At 45.2% G+C, this 17481-nt stretch overlaps 1 protein-coding gene across 2 annotated transcripts in view; it reads left to right on the top strand.

Annotated features, from left to right (window-relative positions):
- Positions 1–317: 317 nt before the first annotated feature.
- The window catches only part of LOC142303216 (protocadherin-10-like), a 204737-nt gene continuing 187573 nt past the window's right edge, over positions 318–17481 (top strand). For both annotated transcript variants that reach the window (XM_075344428.1, XM_075344427.1), the window contains exon 1: positions 318–3064. In XM_075344428.1, coding sequence (XP_075200543.1) covers positions 560–3064 — 2505 coding nt within the window. In that variant the 5' untranslated portion in view covers positions 318–559. The remainder of the gene's footprint in view (positions 3065–17481) is intronic.

Raw genomic sequence — 17481 nt, 5'->3', positions numbered from 1 at the left:
CCTGTGACCAGTAAGGTCTGCCAAGGGGTAATAGTGAGAGCAATAGGTCTTTGGTAACCCTTAAACTGCCAACTCAAGAGCCCACCCCCCTCTACAAGGATCTCTGCAGCTGCCAGAGACTGATTCCTTGAGCATTTCTCATCCAGGAAGGGTTAAGCACAACAGCTGTAAACCGCAGCTCCTCCGTTCACTATGTCTCTGTCCACCAATACAGAAGCTGTAATGTGAATTTGGATCCCTCCCTCCCTCTCAGCCCTCTCTTCTAAAATGAAAATAGTTGGGGAGGGGTGGGTGACTGACTGGGGAGCTGGGGAGGGAGGGGGGATTGTTGAAAGTATATTGAAGAAACACAAGTCTGTGTAGCAAGATCCTCACATTTAGCAAAGAGCTTCCGATTTTCTGCTATCAGATTGGATTAAGAGATCTTGGCTGGAGCCAGGTTCCCCAGTGACAGAGGATAGAGCTGGAGGAGGATTTTTTTTTTTTTTGCCTGAGGATTTGTTGAGTTGCATTAGGTCTGAGAACATCCTCAGCAGTGGTGGTGGTGGCAGTGCTGGAGATGAGGTGGTGGGATATCAGCGGAGGACCATGGTCTGCACAGGTTCTCCTGCCTTTACTACTCACTTGTTGCCTGGTGCCTGCCTCCAGCCAGATCCGATACACGGTCCCAGAGGAGCTGGACCATGGGGCTTTTGTTGGGAACATCGCAGAGGACCTGGGTTTGGATATCTCCAAGCTGTCACCTAGGCGCTTCAGGATCGTGTCTGGAAGCAACAAGCAGCATTTGGAGGTGAATCTGGAGAATGGGATCCTGTTTGTCAATGAGAAGATAGACAGGGAAGAAGTTTGTGAGTTCCAGCCGGTGTGTTCATTGCACTTGCAGGTGGTGATGGAGAACCCCCTGGAGCTCTACAGGGTAGAGGTGGAGATTTTGGATATCAATGATAATGCCCCCAGCTTTCCATGGCATGATTATGTGCTGGAGGTGACCGAGTCTGCAGCTCCTGGTGCCCGCTTCCCCCTGGAGAGTGCCCAGGACCCCGATGTGGGCACCAACTCTCTGCGCACCTACAAGCTCAGTCCTAACGGGTTCTTCTCCTTGGAGGTGCAGAGCCGGAGCGACGGGAGCAAATTTGCTGAGCTGGTTTTGGAGAGACCCTTGGACAGGGAGCAGCAGAAGACACATCGAGTCCTGCTCACCGCCATGGACGGCGGCGTACCGGAGCGGTCGGGCACGGCTCTGATCATAGTCAGCGTCCTGGATGCCAATGACAATGTCCCCACCTTTGACCAGACCTTCTACCGGGTCAGTCTGCTGGAAAATGTGCCCCGGGGAACCCTCGTCATCAAGCTAAACGCCACCGATTTAGATGAGGGCACCAACGGGGAGATCGAGTACTCCTTCAGCGGTCATGCACCCCAGAAGGTAAGGGACCTATTCATGGTGGAGCCCCTCAGCGGCAATGTAAGGGTTAAAGGGATTTTGGACTATGAAAAGGCTAATCTGTATGAACTGTACATACAAGCCAAGGACAGGGGCCCCTCCGCTGTGGCCGTGCACTGCCGGGTGCTGGTCAACCTGCTGGATGTCAATGACAATGCTCCAGAAGTGATCCTCACCTCTGTGTCCACACCTGTCATGGAGGATGCCCCTCCAGGGACTGTCATAGCTGTCATCAGTGTCATGGATCGGGACTCTGGGGACAACGGGGATGTCAGCTGTGATATTCCCAAAAATGTCCCCTTCCAACTGCACTCATCCTACAAGAACTACTACACCCTGGTGACCACCGAGGTCCTGGACAGGGAGGCAGTGACCGAGTACAACATCACTATCAGTGCCAGGGACTTTGGTTCTCCACCTCTAATGACCAAGAAGGTCATCAATGTCCAAGTGACGGACATCAATGACAACATTCCCACCTTTGTGCAGCCTTCATATACTGTGTATGTGATAGAGAATAACCCCCCGGGGGCTTCCATCTGCTCGGTGACTGCCCTGGACCCTGACTCTAGCCAGAATGCCTACCTCTCCTACTCCATCCTGGAGGGTCAGATCCAGGGCATGCCAGTGTCCACCTATGTGTCCATCAACTCAGACAGTGGGAACATCTATGCCTTGCGCTCCTTTGACTATGAGCAGATCCGTAACTTCCAGATCCGAGTACAAGCTCAAGATGCTGGTTTCCCTCCACTAAGTAGCAACGTGACTGTCAATGTCTTCATCCTGGACCAGAATGACAATGTGCCTGTCATTGTATCACCCCTACCCAAGAATGGCACTGTGGCTACAGAGATTCTCCCAAGGTATGCAGATCCTGGCTACTTGGTGGGCAAAATCTCAGCTATGGATGCAGACTCTGGTCAGAACTCTCGCCTTTCCTACCAGATACTGCAAGCTACTGATGCCACCTTATTCAGCATTGCCTTATATACAGGGGAGCTGAGGACTATACGAGCTCTGGGGGACAAGGATGCTACAAGACACAGACTCTTGATCCAAGTCAGAGACAATGGTCAACCTTCCCTGTCCACCTCTGTCTCAATAGTATTGACTGTGGTTGACAACATCCCTGAGACCCCATCAGAACTAAATGATCTGCCTTTAAATTCAGACCCCTCCACCAGCTCCTCTCTAACCCTCTATTTAATAGTGTCCCTTGGTTCTGTGTCATTTACCTTCCTGGTGGCTATAATTGTCCTCACAATCATTAAATGTCACAAAGACAGACTGTCTCTACAGGATTACAAGTGCTCCTCCATGCCTACCTGTTGCTGTTGCATGAGGGCTGCATCCTCAGGAGATGTTTTCAAGAATTCCAACATCAACCTACAAATCTCATCTGGAAATAAAGTGCAAACCAACTGCATGGAGTCCTCAGGGAGTGGTCCCCAAAATTACTGCTATAAAGTGTGTCTGACCCCGGAGTCAGCCAAGAGTGACTTCATGTTCCTAAAGCCCTATAATTCAACAACCACTCAAAACAATGAGAAAATCCCAGAAAAGACAGTCCTAGGAAAAGGTGGACAGAACCCCCCAGCTGTAAACAATGCAGTCAATGAGGTAAATCACGGGTTAAATTGGAATTGTGCTTTGCTTTCTCCATGGTCTAGGTTCGGCAATCCACTGTAGCTTTCAGCAGACTTGAGCTCAGGTTTGGACTGGCCGGCAGGACAGCAGGAGAATCCTCCGGGGGGCCCTTTTGTAGTACAATGTCACTTCAACATACTCAGTAGTTGGCACAATACACTTGTTTCTCTATGTACAGATAATGGAAGCACCTCATCATGCATTTTACAAATATATTATAATAATGAAGCTTAGGTAAAATTTAATATTTGCATGTAGTTGATCAGTTGGCCCCCCAAAGTCAATGTTTCTGGTGGGCCTCTGCTGCCCCAATTTGACACTGTTTGAGCTCTTAAAGGAACAGTACACCTAAAGTCTGATGTGCAGGAAAATACATGCAACCAGTGAGGATGGGTGGAGGCAGTTTGGAGTCTGTAGTGTTGTTTAGTGGAATTACTGATTGGAAGTCTACAATTATATCTGCCCACATGAGCCTGACTTTACCTCTGCTAGCTCCTTGTTTATTATTAGCCTCCCCCTTGTACTATTAGAAGCAGCAGATGTTAGGTTTAATAATATTCCATTGTGTTGCGGTGAGCTAAGGGTTACTGGTAGGCTAGACATCACCAGCGATGAAAACCCCCTCAACTCTCCATATCTAACATGCTGGTGAATTAATCACCTGCATAGAAGGAATCTCCAGTGGATGCTTTCTTACTTAATGTAACTGCTGGAAATAATGATTTAATTAACCAGCTCCAGCCTCTGTGTGCTTTATAGGAGCAGTAAAGCCCAGTGTTCAGCGTGTGGCTGCAGCCCCTGCTCATGTATTCTCCTGCGCTTCCAAGGGCATTTCTGGAACATCTTCTCCGAGTCCCCGGATCCATCCTCAGTGTAATTTATGTCTTACAATTATTCTGTCCTAACTCCAAGGGCGTCCTTCAGGATGGACCAAATGGATCTTGTCGATGGCTGGGTTGTCATTGCTTTACGTGTGACACATGAAATCAGTGTGTGAGGGCTGGGAATGACTGATCAGTGAGCCCATAACCCCCCTGCTCCAACAATGGTGTATTATCTGCCTGGCTGGGGGGAGACGGGCACCCCATTACTATGCACAGCACCAGGGATGGGGTACATATGTCTCCCCTATACAAACACTCTCCACATTAACAAAGCCCCGGTGCCTGCTGCTCCTGCTGATGGGGAGGGAGGCATTGTGCTATGGATTCAGAAATCAGAAGCTTAGTGGGGCCATTGTGCTCCAAGGTTACTGTGTCCGGCACCGCACACTCCCCATACATGAGTGCACCCAGACAGGCCGGGACCTACATATAGGTCCATATGTATATACTGCAATATTCCACTATGCTTATATATTCACATTGTACACACACACACACACACACACATTACACTCATCACACACAATACTCACACATTACACACACTGCATATATCACACACCGCACACTCCCCATACATGAGTGCACCCAGACAGGCCGGGACCTGCAGTATAGGTCCATATTTATATACTGCAATATTCCACTATGCTTATATATTCACATTGTATACACACACACACACACACAATACTCACACATTACACACACTGCATATATCACACACCGCACACTCCCCATACAGGAGTGCACCCAGACAGGCCGGTACCTATGTGTCCATATACTCTATATATACTTAAATATTCCACTATGCTAATATATTCACATTGTACACACACAAACACACACACACACACGCACACACTACACTCATCACACACAATACTCATACATTACACACACACACACACACACACATTACACTCATCACACACAATACTCGCACATTACACACACACGCACACACACACTGCATATATCTCACACACACACACACTGCATATATCACACACACACACACACACACACACACAGACACACACATTACACTCATCACACACAATACTCACACATTACACACACACACACAGACACACACATTACACTCATCACACACACATTACACTCATCACACACAATACTCACACATTACTCACACACACACACACACACACATTACACTCATCACACACAATACTCACACATTACACATACACACACACACACAGACACACACATTACACTCATCACACACAATACTCACACATTACACACACACACACAGACACACACATTACACTCATCACACACACATTACACTCATCACACACAATACTCACACATTACTCACACACACACACACACATTACACTCATCACACACAATACTCACACATTACACACACACACACACACACACACAGACACACACATTACACTCATCACACACAATACTCACACATTATACACACACACATTACACTCATCACACACAATACTCACACATTACACACACACACACACACACACACATTACACTCATCACACACAGTACTCACACATTACACACACACACACACACACACATTACACTCATCACACACAGTACTCACACATTACACACACACACACACATATACTATACACAATACTCACACATTACACACACATACACACACAATACTCACACATTACTCACACACACACACACACACATACATACATTTTACACTCATCACACACAATACTCATACATTACACACACTACATATATCACACACCGCACACATCTCCATACATGAGTGCACCCAGACAGGCCGGTAGGTATGTGTCTATATATATATATATATATATACACTTAAATATTCAATTATGCTAATATATTTATATTCACATTGTATACACACACACTATACATATTACACTCATCACACACAATACTCACACATTACACACACTGCACACACAATATACAACAAGATGCTATACATAACTATATTACACACACTACATATATCACACGCTGCACACAATACACACACACTATACACACAGTATACACGATACACACTATACATAAACTAAACATATTACACACTATGCACATTGTGCACACTGCACACAATACAGACACACACTATATACTCAGCATACACAATACACACTATATGTAAACTAAACATATTACACACACACACACACATTACACTCCCCACACACAATACTTACACATACTATACACACACACACACACACACTATATACACAGTATACTACAATAAGATACATATTATACATAAACTAAACATATTACACACGCTACACACACTATAAAAACTGTATACACATTGCACACACTAAACCCAATACAAACATAATATGTACACTTTACACACACTAAACACATTAGACACACTATACATAACTTCACTTAAATTACATTGTACACAAAAACACGGTATTCACACTCCACACACACACACACACTAACGCACTAACACACACACACTAACACACACACACACACACACACACACACACACACTGTATACACACTACACATAAACTCATCCAGAACACATTGAACATAAAAGTTCAGTAGTCACACACACACACACACACACACACGTACATACACACACGCACACACACACACACACACACACACACACACACACACTCTGTATACACATGACACATACTGTACACTTATTCAGAACAAATTGTACATAAACTCACAGTCTACACACACACACAACACATGTAAATAAACACACTCTACACACATGTACATACACACACTCTACACACACATGTAAATAAACACACTACACAGACATATACATACACACACACTCTACACACATGAAATAAACACACTCTACACACACATGTACATACACACACCACACATGTACATACACACACTCTACACATGCATACGCACACACTCTGTATACACACACCGTACACATATGCAAGCACGTATGAATGTGTGTACACATGTCTATGTATATATCACTTTATAGTATAAGGTATTATAAATAGGGGTGGTATAATCAATTCTCCAGGACCAAGGTTCACAGCAAATTCTATCTTTGAAGAATGCAACTAGATTTCTTAAAATATTTCCCCAGCTATATAAGCCAGGAGAATCAATTTGCCAGGTCTGAGATTTACTGCCTGATGGAGAATCAATGGAAAAGAGAATTTTTAAAGATTCGCTCATCTCTAATCACAATTCCTGACCAAGAGACGGATGCGCTGTCTCCTCTTATCTGTCACATAGAAGTCCAATGACACTCAACCTGTGGCTCAGGAGAGATGCTCGCTTCTCCCCGGGGCTCCTATTAGCACCAGAATAGATCTTTAAACCATGTCGCTGACAGTTGTGACAACAATGAATCCAACCGGAAAATAACATTTAGTATCTGAATGGAGCCCACATATGGATGGCGAGCAGCAGTCATCTCTGGGCTGTGTAAGTCGCATGACTGATCTTGGATACCTCCACTGTGCCAGGTGTTGATATGCTAAAATTACACACCCTGATCTCCTGCTATTATCTTATTTTCTCTGATCCACTTGCTATCTGTTAATTTCATGCTGAATAGAAGCACAAAGGAAAACATGATCTAAATATACTGTAGTTGGCCAAGTCCACCACCAGGTGGCAGCATTTCACCAGGAAACTCCCATCTAAGACTAAACTAACTGGCATTGTTTGTATTAACAAGCTGCAAAGAAGAAAGATAACACAGTTTATTCACACAAATCATTTTTACCCTCCTGCAAAAGTCCCTTTCAGAAATGTTGGACTCGTGATTATCCCTGCCTAGTACACTCGCACTGCTTAATGAGAAAGGGTTAACCTTATGTTAAAAAAAGCCCTAATTAGTCTCAGTTTACCCGCCGCGTATTGTCTTTGACAATTAATTAAATCTCATTCTGATGCATTATTATAACGTACCTTTCGTGACTATGTCGCTTAAAAAAAATAATTAGCTGTCAGTACCAGAAAAGGCTTGAACTTAGGTGAGGAGGGGGTAAATACTACTTTTCTAATGCCGCCTAGCCGTTAATAGGTTCATCCCGTTGTCCCGTGTAATATTAGGGTTTTTTTTTTTTAATGATCTGAAAACGGATAAACAGCAACATTGGACGGACTCTTGACCCGTTAATTTTCCGGCATGCGTTCCTCATTTGAAAGGGTTAAAAGGTTTTGTATTAATAGGGCTGAAATAATAAGGGTTCATGTAGTGTATATACTTGTAGACACACTTTGTATTATGCTTGGTACCTATGGTTGGTCTATGGATCAGATACCGTGCCCGCCATGGCTGTACAGTTTCCATACATCGCCCTACTAATTGGCGTTTCTGGGGTGCGATATAAGATCAGAAGGATTCCACATACAGAAGAGATTTTATTCCATGTTGTGCAAACTAAAGCCTGACTAACTGACTGGACCCCCACCAAGCTGGCGATGCTAATGGCACCGTGGGGGTCTCGGGGATAGGCAGATGTCTCACTGTCATAGCCAACTTATCTGAAGCATTAACAATACATTTCTAGCTGATTATAAAAAAAAAATCAAATATTTAAGAGAATGTTTCATTTATGGGAGATTTTTTTTCCAGTTTCTAACAGGAATACATTTTCTACTGAGTTTAATGAAAGACGATGATAAAAATCCAAAATGTTCTTCTGTAATTCTTTCAGTATAATCTGGTACCATGGACAGCTCCCTCCTCCTTCAAAAGCCCCCATAAAAGCCATGTAAGGCTATGCTCACATGTCCTGTAGTCATCCGTTAGAACGGATCCTTTGGGAAATTGATTTCTGCCGGATCCGTTTTTTTTTAACATGTGAGTCTATGAATAACAGATTGCTATTTATTTTCCTGTAAGAAAACAACTTTAGCAAGGGTGTGTAACGAATAGCCAGGGAACACAGGGGAACCTATGCAGACCATAATGCTGGGGTCCTTGCACTTACCCTTACACTTGAAGGTACCCTTGAAGGTATGGAGGTCCAGGCCCCAAACCTAGCCCTAACTCCTGTCCTGGCCCTGATGGCAAAATCTCCACCACACCCACCACTCAGGGGACTGACCGGGACAGAGATCCCAAAAACCCTACCAACTAAGAATGAAAGAAAGGGGTAAATCAAAACTCATGAACAGCTAAAACCTACACCAGAGAACAACCAAGGATGAACAGGTAAGGGATAACAAGGAAAGGAGGTAGCACAAAAACAAACAACTGGGGTCCATGAGCTTACCCTCACACTCGAAGGCACCCTTGAAGGTTCGGAGGTCAAGGCCCCAAACCTAGCCCTAACTCCTGTCCTGGCCCTGATGACAAAATCTCCACCATATCCACCACCCAGTGGACTGACCGGGACAGAAATCCCAAAAACCCTACCAACAAAGAATGACAGAAAGGGATAAACCAAAACTCATGCACACCTAAAACCTACACCAGGGAACAACCAAGAATGAATGGGTAAGGGACAACAAGGGAAGGGAGGTAGTACAAAAACAAACAACTAACAACAAATCGCAGCAGACAGCAACAGCAGCAACAACCACATCCTCTATGCTCCCATGCTAGCTCCTAACTGAATAGAATAACCAGCGCCAGGTCCAGGAAGCAAAGGGCTTAAATCCAGGCCAGAAAATGATTAACTGCTGCCAGCTGAACAAGTCTGCTGCTGCACCAGATAAGAAAATAACCCTTAATGTGCCGAAAGGAAAACCTATGTTTAAAGTGCATGGTCCCAGAAGAGCCTGTGCCTATACACATGACAACAACAAATGCAAGTATAGCAAATGGCTAAATAGCAATTCGTTAATGGATCCATCCTCCGTAGACTAACATGTTAAAAAATGGATCCGGCAGACATCCATTAATTAACAACGGACAAACAAGTTGTGTTTGCGCAACTTTTTTGCTAGCGGATCTCTGATGGATCTGTTCTAGCAGATGAATAAAGGACATGTGATCTCATGCTTAGCTTTGCTTTCGGCCTAACGTTGGCTCAGATGCTTAGTAGTCGGCTGGCAGATATCTTACTCGACACTCCGATACACATGTTGATCGCTATAAGTCGGCTTACCTGCAGGGAGAACAAAAGGATTGGCAGACCAAAATCAGGTAAGCTGGATCCTTATTTTCCTCCTCCCCCATACATATTAGAAGGTCAATGTATGGCACTGGCGGACACAGACAGAAAAGGGCCCCTGTGCAAGAACAATATAGGGGCCCTTTGTCCACCCAAAAAGTCATCAAAATGCACAATTCCATCTGCTTTGGAAGTTGAAATTGGCCCCCTTACCTCTTGGGCCCTTTTGCGGCTGCACAAATGTTATGCCCACCTCTGGTGTATGGGCGCTTTAATGCTACTCATACCCATTAGTTTAATTTCAGAGTGTATACAAGCCTCCTGACTGTCCCCAATGGCATATGTTGGGGGAAAACAAGTATTGAGCATGTTGGATTTCATCCAGTCTGATTATTTTTTGACCAAGAATATATTGTACTGTTGATAGTATCTGAAAGTGACTTCCTTGTCCCCCATTGAGTTCCACATATAGGATGGTCATCAGAGGTGGTGGGTGTAGCGACATTCAAACAAGGTTTAAGGTACCGTCACACATAACGAGATCGCTAGCGAGATCGCAGCTGAGTCACGGTTTCCGTGATGCAGTAGCGATCCCGTTAGCGATCTTGTTATGTGTGAAATCTACCAGTGATCAGGCCCCTGCTGTGAGATCTCTAGTCGTTGCAGAATGGTCCAGGCCATTTTCTTCAAAGGCGATGTCCTGCTGGGCAGGACCCATCGCTGTGTTTGACGCCTACCAACGACCTGGCCCCTGCTGTGAGATCTCTAATCGTTGCCGAATGGTCCAGGCCATTTTCTTCAAAGGCGATGTCCTGCTGGGCATTACACATCGCTGTGTTTGACACTGTGTGACAGGGTCATAGTGACTGCTGAGATCGTTATACAGGTCGCTACTGCGACCTGTATTGTTCCTGCATCGCTGGTAAAATCTGACTGTGTGACATCTCACCTGCGACCTCCCAGCGACTTACCTGCGATCCCTATCAGGTCGCATCGTTTTCGGGATCGCTGGTAAGTCATTGTGTGTGATTGGGCCGTTAGTCTAAGGGGCACTTTGCACACTGCGACATCGCAGGCCGATGCTGCGATGCCGAGCGCGATAGTCCCCGCCCCCGTCGCAGCTGCGATATCCTTGTGATAACTGCCGTAGCGAACATTATTGCTACGGCAGCTTCACATGGACTCACCCGTCCTGCGACCTTCGCTCTGGCCGGCGACCCGCCTCCTTATTAAGGGGGCGGGTCGTATGGCGTCACTGCGACGTCACACGGCAGGCGGCCAATAGGAGCGGAGGGGTGGAGATGAGCGGGATGTAAAAATCCCGCCCACCTCCTTCCTTCCGCATATCCTACGGAAGCCACAGTGACGCCGGTAGGAGATGTTCCTCGCTCTTGCGGCTTCACACACAGCGATGTGTGCTGCCGCAGGAGCGAGGAACAACATCGGACCGTCGCGTCAGCGTAATCATGGATTACGCCGACGCTGCACCGATGATACGATTACGACGCTTTTGCGCTCGTTAATCGTATCATCGAGCCTTTACACACTACGATGTCGCATGCGATGCCGGAAATACGTAATTTTCAATTTGACCCCACCGACATCGCACCTGCGATGTCGTAGTGTGCAAAGCCCGCCTTACAGCTTATGTATATGCCCATTAAGTTGTGTGTTCTTATGATTGACTTCACATTGTAAGCTGCTCATCAGGTTTGACGAATCTCTAAAGGGTTGGCCAAGACTAATATATTGATGACTTTACCTGTGGGATAGGTCATCAATATGAGATCTGTGTGGATCTGACAACCCTACTGATAAATATCAGTATGTGTCAGTGGCCACTAAACAATGTTCAGTGCTTCAGTGTTCAAGCTCCAGACATTGCTTACATGGGACTGCTGCGGATATCAGCAGTTAGGATGCTGGGTGTTGATCCATCACTGATCTCATATCCATATCCTATGGTAGGCTCATTGATATGTTAATCACAGACAACCCCTTTAACCCTTGTCTGGTACCATGTGGTCAATGGGATCCCATGCAGATAAGTACAACTAGTGATTTGTTTTCATAGTACCAGACAAGGGTTAAAAGATTAGGTTAATGCATACCTAGCAATTGCTTCACCAATTTCTACAATAAAGAGTAGAAATGACCTGAAAGTAAGGCAAGGTGGCTGCAGTGGAAAATATCAGATCCCTCATCGTTGCCTACGCTTCTACTATTAATCTCTGCTCCGCTGTTTATTTAGATCTCAGACCTTAGCTGTATATACGAGTACGATTGAGGACAGGAAGGATCAGGGGTCATAGCAGCTCGGTAATTTGGTATTAGGGTCAACTATATTATTGGTAGTTAACACTTTGGCTCCATTTAGTTCACTTGGTCATGTCCTTCAAGGAGTTTTCTGTTTTCTGAGAAAAGCCAAAAAAAACCCCAAACAAAACAAACTGAGCTTTACTTAACCTCCCCAGGTTTAGTGATGAGTCTCTGCTGCTGCTCCTGATGTCTGTTATTGTCTGCAGCGCTGATATCACATCCGCAGCGCTGCAGACAATAACTGAGCTCAACTGCTCTGTCCAAGTTGACATCACAAGCCGCTCAGAGCTGTTGAGCTTACTGATTGACTGCAGCGCTGACATCTCATCGACAGTGCTGCAGAAAATAACTGAGCTCAACTGCTTTGTCCAAGTTGACATCACAAGCCGATCAGAGCTGTTGAGCTTACTGATTGACTGCAGTGCTGATATCCCGTCGACAGTGCTGCAGACAATAACTGAGCTCAGCTGCTCTTTCCGAGTTGACAGCACAAGCCGCTCAGGGTTGTTGAGCTTGCTGATTGACTGCAGCGCTGACATCCCATCGACAGCGCTGCAGACAATAACTGAGCTCAGCTGCCTTGTCCGAGTTGATGGCAAAAGCCGCTCTGACATGCTAAGCTTGCTGATTGACTACAGTGCTGACCATCAAATCAACAGCGCTGCAGACAATAACTGACCTCAGCTGCTCTGTCGAGTTGACGGAACAAGCCTTTCAGAGCTACTGAGCTAGCTGAATGACTGCAGCGTTGACATCACATTGACAGCACTGAAAACAATAACTGAGTACAGCTGCTCTGTCCGACTTGACGGCACAAGTTGCACAGAGCTGTTGAGCTTGGCGATTGACTGCAGCGTTGTCAAAGTGACGTCAGCACTGCAGATAATAATAGACACTGGGATTAGCAGCAGACTCAACACTGGACTCGAGGATGGTAAGCAAAAGACAGTTTTCTTTTTCAGAAACCGAAAAGCCCTTTCAGGGTATGACCAATTGAACAAAAATTTGCCAAATTGCTAACAAGCAATGATATATGACCGTAATGCCAAATTCTAGAAATGGTATAAATCCACAGCTACACGTGGCCCCTGAGCATTGGGCTGAAAAAAACTGGAATAAGCCACAGGGTAGAGTTTGCCACCAGATTATTAGGCAACGTGGAGGATTTTGAAATTCTCCAGCCGCTTTGTTTACTTCTACGTTTCCACTCTTTATCGAACAATTGCACCAGTCGGAGAAAAGAGGTTTTTCCAAAAAAATTTAACAGACTTTTTTGTTACTTTTATTATCCATTTTGGCTTAATACAATACCAGGAATCACGTATGAAAACAGCTTGTGACCTACAAATGAATGGAAATTGATTTTGAAGCACCGGTAGTCTGAAGAGGCTCATAGAGTTTGTATGATTGTGTCTGCCTGGCTCTAGATATTTATTTGTCTTTATCATATCTAGCTACAACCCATATTGGATGTAGCCAAAAGATTGTAAATTATTCTATCTGCATATGGCTTTAATATGTAATGTAACACAGCGCTATCCTTTTTTGTAAAGGGTTATCGTAGCCATGGATGCCAATTAAGGATTGATGTAATGTCTGCCTGTGAGCACAGTCTCATGATGACTGTCACGGACAGACTAGAGGCAAGCTGCCCTCTAAGCAGGATCCTGAGAACCCCAAAACTTTTTAACCCCTGTACAGGGATCTGGAATTACTACAGGGTCCAGCAAGTTGCTGCCTGTGGAAGGCTGCAATCTCAAGAAAAGTAATCCTCAGGCAGGGTCAAAACAGGGAGGTACAGAAAAGGGACAAAATCGGCAGGCAAGATCATAGTCAGGAAATCAGGCTGAGGTCAAACTGGAGATGGCAGTGAAGTACAAAACCAGCAGGCAGGAGTGTCTCCAGAGACCAGGCAGAGGTCAACAACACAGGGTCAAATATTCAGAGCAGGGTGTTAACCAGAGACAAGCAGTACAACTAGAATATATCTGGCAGGGAGCAGCAGACCACTGAAGGTATAAGAAGGGTGTGGTGCCTTCCAATAGGCTGGAGTTGGAAGCTGATAACTTCGCTTGGAAGACACACACTACTAGTCAGCCAGTAGCACTGCAAGTCCAAGGCCTTCCAAGCTTCGTGAATAGGCAGAGACTTCGCTCACCAGAGCTACTGTTACTGACTCCACCTCTATCACCACCACCACCCAATGTGGGAATGCGGCGGCGCCTATTGGCCAGAGCAGAATCATAACCGCAGACTCTGGTGGAGACGTAACAGCTGATTTCATATGCTTAATTGAAAGGCTTAAAGCAACTTTTTTTGGGTCACCGTTTTATATATTTATAATATATTAACTGTAGTACCCAGCGGTGATCGGGATAGTAATTGTCTCTCTCCCACTCTCCCGATGTCTGTCTGTCTCCCCCGTCTGTCTCTCTCTCTATCGCTCTGTCTTTCTCTCTATCTCTTTATCTGTCTCTGTCTGTCTCTTTCCCTGTCTGTCTGTCCGTCTCTTTCCCTGTCTGTCTGTCTCTTTCCCTGTCTATATCCCTGTCTGTGTTTCTGTCTCTGTGTGTCTGTCTGTCTCTGTCTCCTTCCCTGTCTTTCTGTGTCTGTCTCTGTCTATCTGTCCCTTTCCCTGTCTGTGTCTATCTATCTGTCTCTTTGTCTGTCTGTGTCTGCCTCTCTCTCTGTCTCTTTCTTTCTGTTCGTCTCTCTACTGATATATTACCTCTTATACTAAGAATGTCCTTTGTTCCTATAGTAACCAATCCCAGCTCCTATTAATGACCTGTAGCTCCCAGCTCCATTTGACTTTATTGTAAGCAGGTTTTTTGGTGAATAACTGTAAAGCTCGAAATTAAATTTTCCCCTAAAAACATAGACTATGATGTTCCCTGAGTCAAATACGGTGTCTGTGCATAATTTTGTGATTGTTAATGCAACGGTGCGAATTCCTTTAGCGGACATACATACACACACACATACACTCAGCTTTATATATTAGATATAACATAATAGAATACAATACACCTCCAAGTAGAGGCAAAGAAATTGCTTTTCTTGATTTTAATTGGCCGAGATGAAGGTCAAACACCTTTATCCTCAGCTGGCCAGAGACTGACCGCCACCATTTAGCCACTGAAGCGATAACCATTGATTTTCAGCCCATGAGACTGTAACCTGTAGAGGACAAACTCCTAGTGTAGATCATGCAGTGTGAATTGTACTGGAGGCTCGGATTGATATTAAAGCTCGACATGTTGCCTGCAGTAAGGTCTCATCTCTCAGCCCCCTAACGATACTGAATCAGGTGGATGTTTCGCGAGTCCTTGCGGAGGCGTACGAGTCACCCAATGACACACACCGATCTTAGGCATTCATTGATGCCATTTAACTAATCCCCTCTAGTGATCATCTCTCAGAACAATCAGGCTCATCATTGATATCACTGTCTCTCCGTAGACGTCTTGTCAAACGGCATATAGATTTATTGAAGCGGGCAGGTTGGCAGAATAGGAAATGCCATGACCTACATAGATCTTTTCACATGACCTATAAAAATTGACTTGAAGTATAAATTGTAATAGAAAATAAAATTATTATCTGTATCCGGGTCCATTTTAAAACTCCAATTCCAGGATAATAGGCTGTAATATCGCCACTTCCCATGGTAGGATATGTGGAGGGATTCTCATGGCTGATCTGTAATGTGCATATTGTCAATAGCATCGGAGTACAAATAATGTGTACTAATGAACTTCCCCTAATTATTTAATCAGTGAAATCATTAGCATTTATATCACCAGTATTATACTCATCTCCTCTCCTAATTTCTTCAGCTATGTTTATTTTTTGTTCCGAGCATTCGCTATTTTTGGCATTTATTCTAGTTGTAAATGCACAAAGTTTTCTTTTCCGTGGAGATTTCAGAAATGTCTTGAGTTTCAATCAGTATGAGCCCTACTGATGTGATTTTTGCTGCCTTTCAACTCCTCCGTTAGAAGGGCAGACAAGCTGCAAACTTGAGTTCAAATGTTCCATTTAATATGGTCACAGTTAAGCTGGCAGACAGATTTTTCCCATGTGGCCAATTCCAAAGACACAAGCAATTTGATGGGGGGAAAAGCCAGTTTGTTACTGTTCTCTACTTTCTTGGACTTTTACTCGTTTTGCGTTTTAATAGGAATCAGGAACTCTGCGACAATTGAAGAAAAGTTTCAGGGCATTTAGTAATGAAAAATTTTGGGGAACTGGATTGAATGAAACATTTTTGGAAAATTGTATTCATGATATATTATGATTTAGTAATGTAGTGTTATTCTTTGGCAGGGTTCTCCAACCTGTGGCTCTGGAGCCATATGTGGCTCGTGGGCCTGTGATGTGTGGCTCGCGAACCTGTGATGTGTGGCTCGCGAACCTGTGATGTGTGGCTCGCGGGCCTGTGATGTGTGGCTCGCGAGCCTGTGATGTATGGCTCGCCGGCCTGTGATGTGTGGCTCGCGGGCCTGTGATGTGTGGCTCGCGGGCCTGTGATGTGTGGCTTGCTAGCCTGTGATGTGTGGCTCGCGAGCCTGTGATGTGTGGCTCGTAGACCTATGTCCTGTGGCTCATGGTCTTGTGACATGTGGCTCACATGCCCGTGATGTGTGACTTGCAAGCCCATGATGTGTGACTCACAGGCCCGTGATGTGTGACTCGCAGGCCTATGATGTGTGGCTCGCAGGCCCATGATGTGGGGCTTGCGGGCCCCTGATGTGTGACTTGCAGGTCCATGATGTGTGACTCACAGACCTGTCATGTGTGACTTGTGAGCCAGTGATGTGTAGCTCATGGATGTGTGATGTGTGGCTCTCATGCATGTGATGTGTGGCTCACGAGCCTGTGATGTGTGACTCATGAACTTGTGATGTATGGCTCACGAGCCCGTTATGTGCGACTCGCGGGCCCATGAACTGTGACTCATGGGCCATGATGTATGGCAAATGGACCCATCATGTGTGGCTTGCGGACATGTGATGTGATGTGTGGCTTGCGGACATGTGATGTGTGGCTTGCAAGCCTATTG

Source organism: Anomaloglossus baeobatrachus, chromosome 4, assembly GCF_048569485.1.
Source record: "Anomaloglossus baeobatrachus isolate aAnoBae1 chromosome 4, aAnoBae1.hap1, whole genome shotgun sequence".
Classification (NCBI taxonomy): Eukaryota; Metazoa; Chordata; class Amphibia; order Anura; family Aromobatidae; genus Anomaloglossus; species Anomaloglossus baeobatrachus.
Note: the sequence above shows the minus strand (reverse complement) of the source record. Positions and strands in the feature narration are given on the sequence as shown.